The 11442-nt window shown below is 45.4% G+C and overlaps 1 protein-coding gene across 2 annotated transcripts in view; it reads right to left on the bottom strand.

Moving 5' to 3' along the window:
- Crebl2 (cAMP responsive element binding protein like 2) overlaps positions 1-11048 on the bottom strand; it is a 31143-nt gene extending 20095 nt beyond the window's left edge. Inside the window, exon 1 of one of the 2 annotated variants that reach the window (XM_075982506.1) lies at positions 10893-11047. In XM_075982506.1, coding sequence (XP_075838621.1) covers positions 10893-10907 — 15 coding nt within the window. In that variant the 5' untranslated portion in view covers positions 10908-11047. Of the gene's footprint in view, positions 1-10892 lie in introns of both variants that reach the window. The other variant, XM_075982507.1, reaches the window with a different exon arrangement.
- Between the last annotated feature and the right edge of the window lie 394 nt (positions 11049-11442).

The raw sequence follows: 11442 nt of genomic DNA on the forward strand, positions 1-11442 counted from the left end.
CTCCTTTAGAAGTGTTCAAAGCAGCCACATGGTGTCACTTATCTGGACTCCCACATCTCACTCAAGTCTCAGAAGAGATCCTAATTGATAGCAATTAGGCCAAAGGACAGCATCCTCCAGCAGCTGCTCCTCCTTATGCTCCTCTCAGACACTAATGCGTAACTCAAAAAAGTCCAAGGTCTTTACTTGATAAACTATATAGCAAATAGAGGAGGAACTTTCTCAACCTGATAAAGATCATCTACAAAACACCCACAGCATCAGAGTTGCTGAGGAAAGACCAGATGCTTTCTGCCGAAGATCAGAAGCGAGACAAGGACCGTGTCTTCTCGCGTCACTCTTAGTCAACAGGAAAGGAAACAAAATAAAAGGCAATTTAGGTAGAGAATGAAAAGTCAAATTGACCATCTGTAGAGAACATGATCTTATATGCTGAAAATCCCAAAGGATCCACACAAACACTATCAAAAGTAAAGGGAAGAGTCTAGCAAGGCCACCGGCCACAAGCTCTACATACAAAGAGCCATTGTGTTGCTACTCTATTCACTCTCAAGGAAAATCTGAACATGAAAATAAGCAATTCTAGGGCTGAAGATAGAGCACAGTGGGTATGAGCACTGTGCTTCTTCCAGAGGACCCAGGTTTGATTCCTAAACCCACGTAACAGCTCATAGCATGTGAGCCACTCTAGTTCCAGGAGATACAACCTCCTCTCTGGTCTCCTCAGACACTGCATGTGCATGGTGTACAGACGCACATGCAGGCAAGCAACACCCATACACAGAAAATAAGTAAATTTAAAAACAAAGGCAAGCAAGCAAATTGATGGGCAACCAACTCCATTACTGCCATATCCACTGCTCTCTCCAGTGTGCTAAAGCAGCCATCTGTTTCTTTTTCTCGTTTTAAACAGTCCAGTCTTCTACTTTAAAAAAAAAGATGTACATTAGGCCCTGAATTCATATGGAGTGAGCTCCAGCAGCTCAGGCTCCCTCCTGTCAGTCCTTACAAAGTGTGCTTTTCTGGGAGGAGCAGGTTGGTGCTTCAGCTGAACCCAGGTGCCCATCTCTTTGACTTCCCTTTCCTTCTGATCATTTCCCTTCACCCACTTCAGGATGCTGTCTCTGCTCTCAGAGTGCTTGGTGTGCTCAGTCTGCACATTAATTCTCTTGGTGAGAGTCTTGCCCTTAACTTGCTTGTTTACAAATGATGCCCACGGCATGCTGGGTGATGTTGTTGACTCTTCCGGTGTTGCCTTTTTTACCTATGAGGACTTTCCTTTTTCCCTTGATGTCTACAATACCACCCTTCCTGTAGACTGGCATAGATATGGCCAATGGAACACCTCCACGTTTCCTAAAAGGGCACTGAGCAGACAGTCCCTTTCCATTTGTTATTTTGGTGAGCCATGGGAAAATGGCTGCTGTGGCTTGTTTCTTTTTCTTTACATTTATTATCTATTTGTTTATGTGTGCGGACGTGCATGTACTACAGCACATATGTGAAATTATGAAGACAACTTGTAGGAGCTCGTTCTTTCTTCCTACCATCAGAGTTCTAGAAATTGGTCTTAGTCAGTATGGTGGCAGGTGTTTTTACCCACTGGGCCATCTCATCAGCCTACAACTTGTTTTAAAAATAAAATAAATAAAAAGAAAATCCAAGTTTATCAATGAAAAACAACTAGGAATCTGGAAATAAATACTCACATTCATGGTCAGCTAATTTTCAGAAAGCACAGGTAGGTGATGTGGGCTGTCCTTCTGTATATGTGTTGCTTTTATTGGGTAATGAATAAAGCTGTTTCAGCCAATGGATTAGCAGAGTGAAGCCAGGTGGGAAATTCAAACTGAGCTATAGAGAGAAAGTAGGCGGAGTCAAGGCAACACCATGTGGCTGCCCAAGAAACAAGAGGTAACCACAAGTTTGGTGGTAAAATATAAAATAATAGCAATGGGTTAATTTAATATGTAAGAGCTAGCTAGAAATATGACTAAGCTATTGGCCAGTGCTGTAATTAATATAGTTTCTGTGTGATTATTTGGGTCTGGGCGATGGAAATGAACAAGTAGTCCCTGTTTACAGGTGGGTGCAGCTCAGACTTTATCATAGGTACATTTTAGAAAACATAAGGCCCTGAGTTTAATCTCTAACTTCCAAATATACCAAAATAACTTATTATTATTATCATCATCTTTGTTGTTGTTTTGAGACAAAGATTCTCATTATATAATGCTTGCTGGTCTGGAACCTGATATGGAGATCTGACTGTCCTCAAACTCAAAGACCCCCCTGCCTCTGCCTCCTACGTGTCGGGACTAAACCCATGCACCACCATACCCAGCTGACACCAAAACAGATAAAGGAGAAAGAACAGCCATACTAATAGAGTTCTAAGACAGCTGGGTAGCCACAGGAAAAAGAATTGTGTTGGCCTTCTAACCCATCTTGCTGACCCTTACAATTAATTTTTGTGCATGAGCACACAGACACAGACAGCCAGAAACACGCACACAAATAAACAACGTAATAAAATTAAAACAAAGGGCTAATCATAATAACTAGCCGGGCAGTGGTGGTGCACACCTTTAATCCCAGAACTTGGGAGGCAGAGGCAGGAGGATCTCTGTGAGTTCGAGGCCAGCCTGGTCTACAAGAGCTAGTTCCAGGACAGATTCCAAAGCTTGTCTCAAAAGAAACAAAACAAAACAAAAAACCAACCAAACAAAAAAACTAAAGTTATCAAACTCTCCATGACTTTTCACTGGGTGATAGTTTCTTAGTTGTGATATCACAAACACAAAGCAGCCAAAAACATTACTCGCTGAATTTCATCAAATCAAAAAGTTTGTGCTTTAAAGATGCTATCGAGGTGAGACAACAGCACAGTGCCCAATGAAAAGGGTGGAACGGCACTTGGAGCATCTTGCAGTAGAATGGGACACCAGCTAACATGGGTGAGCTAATGCTGGCCTGCGGACTGGAGTCCATGTTTGAGTTCAAGCGTCTGTGCATGTCTGTTTTGACAAAAGCACAGGACCGCTGCCTGGCAACGCAGTGTCACAGGGAGCAGGGTCGTCCCCTAATATCCTCTGCACCCATCTCCTCTTCTCTCTCAAGCCCTGGGACCACTGATCTCCTTTCTCCACGGTTCTGCCTTTTCCAGACTGTCACACAGTTAGAGTACTCAGAATGGAAACTTTTCAAATTGCTTCTCTTGCTTAGTAATTCATGTTTAAGGCTCCAGGAGCGTTAACTCCATGGAACCGTTCATAGCTTCATGTTTCTCTTTGTTACTGAGTGACACTGCATTATATGGGTGCTTTGGTTTGCTCATATGATAAAATATAATGGAATTAGTAGTGGTTGTCATGCAATCACTGTGAACGTACTAGAAAGCAAATCATAGAATTTGTATGTGATTTTATGATCCATGAACTATCTTCCAATAAAGCTCTGATTAAAACAAAGCAACAACAAGGAGGTAGACTACAAGATTTGCTCAGTCCTTGGAACCCACATGGAGGAGGGAGAGGGCTTTCCACAAGTTGTCCCTGACTCTATTAGTGTACGGTGGCACAGGCACACCCTCTTCTACACTAGTGCAATGACTCTTTAAAGTGAAATGAATGGTAGAAGTGTGCATGGAGCTGGTAAAGTGCACTGTCTGTCGTCATCCCAGCACTCAGGGGATGGAGGTAGAAAGTGTGCATGGAGCTGGTAAAGTGCACACGTCTGTCGTCATCCCAGCACTCAGGGGATGGAGGTAGAAAGTGTGCATGGAGCTGGTAAAGTGCACTGTCTGTCGTCACCCCAGCACTCAGGGGATGGAGGTAGAAAGTGTGCATGGAGCTGGTAAAGTGCACTGTCTGTCGTCATCCCAGCACTCAGGAGGTGGAGGTAGAAAGTGCGCATGGAGCTGGTAAAGTGCACTGTCTGTCGTCATCCCAGCACTCAGGAGGTGGAGGTAGAAAGTGCGCATGGAGCTGGTAAAGTGCACTGTCTGTCGTCATCCCAGCACTCAGGGGGTGGAGGTAGAAGTGTGCATGGAGCTGGTAAAGTGCACTGTCTGTCGTCACCCCAGCACTCAGGGGATGGAGGTAGAAAGTGTGCATGGAGCTGGTAAAGTGCACTGTCTGTCGTCATCCCAGCACTCAGGGGATGGAGGTAGAAAGTGTGCATGGAGCTGGTAAAGTGCACTGTCTGTCGTCATCCCAGCACTCAGGGGATGGAGGTAGAAAGTGTGCATGGAGCTGGTAAAGTGCACACGTCTGTCGTCATCCCAGCACTCAGGGGATGGAGGTAGAAAGTGTGCATGGAGCTGGTAAAGTGCACTGTCTGTCGTCATCCCAGCACTCAGGGGATGGAGGTAGAAAGTGTGCATGGAGCTGGTAAAGTGCACACGTCTGTCGTCATCCCAGCACTCAGGGGATGGAGGTAGAAAGTGTGCATGGAGCTGGTAAAGTGCACTGTCTGTCGTCATCCCAGCACTCAGGAGGTGGAGGTAGAAGGATCAGGGGAGGAAAAGAAAGGCACACGGGCGGCGAACACTGCTTAGCAGATCATCTGTTTAGCACGCACAAAGTTCTCATCCCGCTCCGGGATGGACAGACACAGAAACTCTGAGAACAAATGTTATGGCCAGGAGAGCTCTTTGTGTTCTAATTAGGATGTCTAAAAAGTCAAGAATTTCCAGGCTTGGTGGCACACACCTTTAATTCCAGCACTCCAGAGCCAGAGCTAGGTGGATCTCTGAGTTTCAAGGCCAGCTTGGTCTACAAAGAGAGTTCCAGGGCAGCCAGGGCTGTTACACAGAGAAACCTTGTCTCAAGAATACATAAATAAATGAATAAATAAATAAGTAAATGAGCCAAGAATTAAGATTCAGCCAAGAGAGACAGAAAGAAAGCAGTCTGCAAAGCTGAGGTTATTACGGATATCAGGGGACGGCTCTAATGTCTGCAGAAGCCAGGACGTGACTTAGTCGTGTGTTCTATAGGAACTTCTGGGGCTTCTCAAAATAAGAAACCCTTATCTGATTCCAAAGACTCTTACGGTATTTTATGTCCCGTCTTTTGGGAAAAAAGAGGACAAATGTTTTTTCTTTTCTTAGTTAAACCAGGGGTTCATGAGAAAGCACTGTCAACTCAGCCTTGAGTGAGGAGCCCCCTGCGCCCTTCACACGACACCTCTATCCTCATCTTTTTCAGTTACAAAGGGGAAATCCAATCCTTTAAAAAGAACTTTAATTTGCAAAAATTTTATGCTGAATTTGTTCCCATGCCAAAAGTTTTTCTTCAGGAATGTCTTCTAGCTTTGGAACAACTTGTTCATTTTCAGTGAGGATCACCTCAGTGTGGCAGGGCAAGAGGACCTCTTTCGTGGGTTAATGACACATCTTGGGTGCTTTGTGTTCAGTGACCAGAGACTCTATATATCTAAACCCTAAAGTTCAGCATTGTTCTCTGTTCTTTAACCATGTACAATAAAAATTCAGCACTCTTCTTAGGACACTGACCCTGTGTCCAGTCTTAGTGTGTAGCCTGGGCACAACTACCAAAGCGCACACACAGCTTCTGTAGAGTGACATCTTTCAGCTACTCGGTGGCTTTTCAGATATGCAAATCTTTGACGGCCTGGGTAGTTTCACAGGTGATCTTACAGTAAATGTGAAGACCTGAACCTTTAAAAATTTTGTTTTAATTATTTTTTATGAGTATGGATATTTTGCCTACATGTAAGTCTGTGTACCACATGACTCCCTGATGCCCCTGGAAGCCAGGAGAGGCACTGGATCCTGGAACTAGAGTTACAGATGGGTATGATTCAGCCTTTGGGAGTTAGAAATTGAAGCCAGGTGCTCTGGATGAGCAGCCAGTGCTCTTAACCACTTGAGCCATCTCTCCAGCCCCTAGATTTGAGCCTGTCAGTCTGCATGATTTTGTAAGATTTCTGGGTCAAGAGAACAGTGAACTATTTCACAGGTCACCTCAGGTGGCTTACAGGAAGTGGCAGAAATTTATTCCTATGCTCAATATCCACTTTGACCAAATATAAGACTCTATTTTGCCATCTTTTATGCATTTACTTATATTCAGATTCTCTAGTGGCTTTGGTTGTTTGTTTTTTGAGATTGCCCAGGCTGATCTAAATTCAGTCTGTAACCCAGAAGAGCCTTGAATTGAATTCACAAGAGTCCTTCTGCCTCAGCTTACCAAGTGCTAAAATCACATTTCTGACTATAATGCTCATTTTTAAGGCAACTTGTTGTTAAAAGAAGTGGTGCCACAGCCTCAATCAAGAGAGAAAGGGCCTTGCTTCACCGTTCCCTTGAAAACACAGCACAGCGGTACTGCCTGGGGTTAAAGGAGACAGCTGTGTCCTAGCCACTACCCTTCTCCATCTTCAAGAAATGACAGAAGAGTCTCTCTCTGGGGCTCTGAGGGACTTCCCTATGTGTGGCTTAGGACTTTTTTTTTTTTATCAAGGGTTTCAGAAAGCAGAGTAACCATGTCTTCCTGTTGCTAACTTTTCTGCCAGCTTCTATCAGGAGAAAGAAGGAAACATAGGCATCTATAAACCCAGAGTAACTCCCGCACCCTCCTCTGCACCTCAGGTCTGTCCCGGGGCAACACACAGCTTTTCTGCTTGTCCCTGGAGCTAAGCAGTACTGTGCACTTAACACTGTGTGGCCCTTAGCAATGCCTGACTGCGTACAATGGTCTCTACACTGTGTGTGCTTCTCTGCCATCTGTTTCTTCCACTGTGGACATCGTTAGTCTGCCCTATCACCACTCTGCTCAAACAGCTTGTGGGTGTATATATTTTTTCTTTCTTTGAGGCAGGGTTTCATGTATTCCCAGGCCCAGCCTCAAACTGACAATAACCTTGAACTTCTTTATTTGAGAAAGGGTATCATTACTTAGCCATAGCTGGCCTGGAACTTGCCATGTAGATCCTCCTGCCTCTGCCTACCGTGCCTGGACAGCCATCAGTCCTGCACTTCTGCTCTGCCTGGGTGAGGAGATCACAGGTGTGTGATGCCCAACTGTCACCCTCATCTTCATCTCATGGCTGTAGTTACTTTTCTAGCTGTTGACCTCACCCACAGCAGTGATAGCTTCTTTAGAACAGCACAAGGGCTTACTAATTTCTGTCTCTACTGCCTACCATAGGTACATATTAGGTGGACAAGTACTTGATAAATTAATGAACAAATAAGCAAGCTGTTCCTAAGCCCTTAAAGAGTAAAACATCTTAAATAAGCTTTCACCTACCTTCTGTTTTTTCTTTTGAGGGAGGGAAGGAAGAGTGAGAGAGGGTCTCATGTGGCTCTGATTAGCCTTGACCTCTAGGTATAGCTGAGGATGGCCCTCAACTCTACCTCCCAAGTGCTGGGGTTTCAGGGATGTGCCACCATGCCTAGCTCTGGTTTCTGAATCAACTGTGGAGGTCCCCAAGTCCACGGACAAATTTCCTGTATAAGTTCTTGGACAGGAAAGCAGGACACAAACTGCTGGACTTGTTCAGATGTGCTATCTCTTCTATCATGGCGCTGTGGGAAGTGTTGCTGGAGGGGGCTGGGAAAAGGAACAAATTGCTGGCTTATGGGACACTCCAAGGAAGATGGCTCCAATGTGGCAGAGGATGGCTAAGGGGCAATGGAGAGAATTTCAGGGTTTGAATGCCAGGGTTTTGTTTTGAAGTTAAATCTCCTTACCGCCACCTATTTAGAATTACTATCAATGAGACCCTCGATGTGTACAAAAGGTTAGAGAGTGAGAAACCTCATGTCTCTATACAACAGTGTGTAGCACAGGGCGGACAGAAGGAAGGAAAACAGCGACCCATATTAACATTGTGGCCAGTAGCTGACCCATTCCTTCAACAAAGATGTCCTATACTGTTGGACTGGGCAACACTCTGTAGAGGTCTTTAGAGGGCCTTCAGACTGGCAAGAACACTTCTGATTTAGAAGATTTCAACCTATTCATTCAGTAAACATTAAAACACAAAAGACCCTTCTGTGATTTAAAATAAGGTATCTCTATTTTCTTTCAAGACTGTAGATCAGAAAAAAACTTTCAAAGAAAATACTCCTTCCTTGTGGAAGACGCACAGGAAGCCTTGGAGAATGACCTTTATCACCCAATGTAAGGACAGAGCTCAAGTTCATTGTGTGTCCCATCAAGCTGCTCTTGTCCTGTCTGGGGTATAGTTAGGGGCATTATCTAGCGTAAGTAGGAACACGGCTACAAATGTCTCTTAGTAATCACTAGACTGATTAAAAAGACTAGGGAAGTTCAGAGAGCTCCAGAACCTAGCTAGTTTTTCCTTCCTAACTAACCCAACAGGACTCTAGGAAATCAGAACTTAATTATATTGCTCAGCACTTTCCCAAGCCCTCCTTCTTAGGTGCTCAATCTTGCAGATAGATTCTAGCTTATGATCTTTTCCCTCCAGCTGCAACAGTACATCTGCACGGGCTGGTGAACATACCTGGGGCACATTAGTTAACGAAACCCGAGTACATCAGGTAATCTCAATGTTACTGTTCCAAACAATCACTATTACCTAGCAATTTAAGTTATACTTCTACATAAAATTTTATGTTTAAATAAAATTGCCCCTAACCCCACTGTCATGTGCTAGTTTCAGAAATAACCTCTACGGAGTTGGGGATGTAACTTAGTTGGTAGAGCACTTGCCTAGCACGCATGAAATCCTGGGTTCCCCCCACCACACACACACAGGTATGGTAGCACAAGCCTGCAGTCCCAGCGCTTGAGAGGCAGAGGGAGGAGGATCAGAAGTTTAAGGTTGTCCTTGACTTCACAGAAAATTGGGAGGTCAACCTGGGCTGCCTAGGCTACAAGAAGACTCTTTCTAAAAGCAAACACTCTTTTCAAAAATAAACAAACAAAAAGCTGTATGTGATTGTTTTTGTAAAGTAAGTAAAAATCTATATGTACTTTTGAAATTAATTATAACCTTAAGAAAGCTGTTAAATATTTCAAAGGTCTGGAAAAAAAATAACTGGAAATTACATCCTGTGAAAGACTCCAGCAGAGAAAGATGAATATTACACTCTTTCAGCACCTTGAGATTATTTTCTGGGAAAGACAATGGATATAGTCTACAGACTTCATTTCAGAACCAACACTGAAAGATCAAGGTAGCAAAGACTGGAACATGTTTTCTGGAAAACTTTCAGAATTCCCCCTTTCTATTTTGAAAATACCACTTCCTGTCAGAGGAGGGGTTTGTTATTTCATAAGCCATTGGTTCTAGGTGTGTCCAGCAGGCAGATTACAGTGCTGGGCTCTCCCGTCTATCACTCTTCTCAGAGCCTTCCACATAACAGGGAAGCATCAATGAAGAACAATCAGTCAAGATAACTGGACTTCCCCCATCTGTCTGAGGGTATGCGAAACAAAACATTTAATAGAATTTTGTTGATATATATGATATTATATATCAAATATATAAAGGGACCTAGAGGGAAAACTCTCCTGTAGTGATATTTCATTTATATTTTAATAAATAAAGCTTGCCTGAAGACCAGATAGCAAAACAGCCACACTGGTCAGCCTTACAGACAAGGCAGGGGTGGCACATACTTTTAATCCCAGTAGCCACACTAGTTGGCCACAGAAGCTGGGTGGTAGTGGTGCACACCTTTAATCCCAGCACTAGAGAGGATATAAGACGAGAGGAGGAAGGTCCCAGGCACAGTCTCAGTCTGAGGATTCGTGGAGGCAGGATCACCATTCTGGTCTGGGGTAGAGGTAAGAGCCAGTGGCTGGCTGTTTTGCTTTTCTGATCTTCAGGATGAACCTCAATATCTGTCTCTGGGTTTTTATTATTAGTGCTACACTCTCCCAAGGAATAGAAAAAATATACTTCCAAAAGCATAAGGAAGAAAGCTTTAAATATTGACAAAATGTATGCCAGGCATGAGGTTCCCACTGGACATCCCAGCCCTTGGCAGGCAGAAGAGGCAGAGGGACCAGCTGAAGATCATCCTCTGCTACTGAGAGTTTGGGGCTAGCCTGCGCTCCACAAGACCTGGCTCCATAAAGAGAGACATAGTTAAAAGTTTGATTTCTTAAAAGTCCCAACTCCCAGACATCGTAAAACATTAATAGGGAACTCTCTGACCACTCCTATCTTCACAAAATGTGAAGTAAGAGTAATATGAGACGGTAGAACCATAAATCTACTAGTTAACCCACAATGCGCGCTAGTTTATAGTCATAAAAGTGCGCTAGAGATTAAAACATAGCTGGAGATAGGACACTACGTTGAATTTAAAAGGGAAAAAATACTGTTTTTCTTAGAGACGATTTCTAGAAGTTAGATTACAGGCTCTGGCCAGAAAGCAAGAGGAGCTAGGACTGTTCCAACCAACCGCAGGAAAATAGCTCGGGTTGCGGGGTGGGAGGGTGAACTGATTATATGAATGGGGCATTGAGTAAGCGAGGCTGAGGGAAGGAGGGAAAACCATCAAGGGTGATTATGTAGAGTTCAGGATGCACTAATTAATCTCTCCCAACTGGAAAACCCTGGGAGGGGGTAAGACAGGGCAAAAAGAAAAAAAGCACGGTAGTTTCTTCACTTATTTTGACCTGCAGGTCAGGGCTTGCGCTCCTTGGAACCCCTAGCAAACACGGTTACCCCGGGAGTGAAAATTTTGCAAGGGCGAGGGCCCTTGCTAGAAAACTGCAGCCCGGTGCTCCCCGGTGTCCTGGCGGGGTGCCAGGGGCCCGAGGCACACTGGTATCTATGGCAGGTGTTTCGTGAGTGCTCGCGTGGACTTCTGAACTGAGGCTGGGCGGCGGGACTACGGGCGGCGACAAGCAGGCGGCGGCGGCGGCCAGCCCAGGACTTACCTTGCTGTCATCCATCTCGGCAGTCAGGCCGGCCCGGCCCGGCGCCCTCCCGGCCCTCCCCCGCCTTAGCCGGCCAGGCCCGGCCCCCGCCCCGGGGATGAAGGGGATATGGCTCTGACTGCCTCCTCCTTCGCCTAACAGTTCGCTTCCCTGAAGCCACGGTCACGGGGACCCGGACCAGTTCAGGAATGGCAGAGCGGACCCAGGAGGCTGCCCCAGGCGCCTCCCCGCTCGGCCACCGCCTCCTTTACCCGCCCCATGACAGGCCCCCAGCGTGTTTACAGACGTGCTGGCAGGCCGCCCAACCCGAGGGGGGCGGGGCTCTGTAGGCCAATTGGCCCCTTCGGCCGCCATAGCACGTCGGCATTCTGGGAGTTGTAGTTTTTCTTCTCATAGTCTCTGAGCGGCCGAGTGGAGAGGGAACTACGACGTCCAGATAACCTCTGCTAGCTTGGCTGTTCTGCTGCGGCCTAGAGGCCCTCTGGAGGCGGGCCTGGACCAAGACGGAACTATTTCCTACAACGCTTAGTCTTGTTTTGGTTGCGGTCCG

The sequence above is a fragment of the Microtus pennsylvanicus genome, chromosome 8 (genome assembly GCF_037038515.1).
Source record: "Microtus pennsylvanicus isolate mMicPen1 chromosome 8, mMicPen1.hap1, whole genome shotgun sequence".
Lineage (NCBI taxonomy): Eukaryota > Metazoa > Chordata > Mammalia > Rodentia > Cricetidae > Microtus > Microtus pennsylvanicus.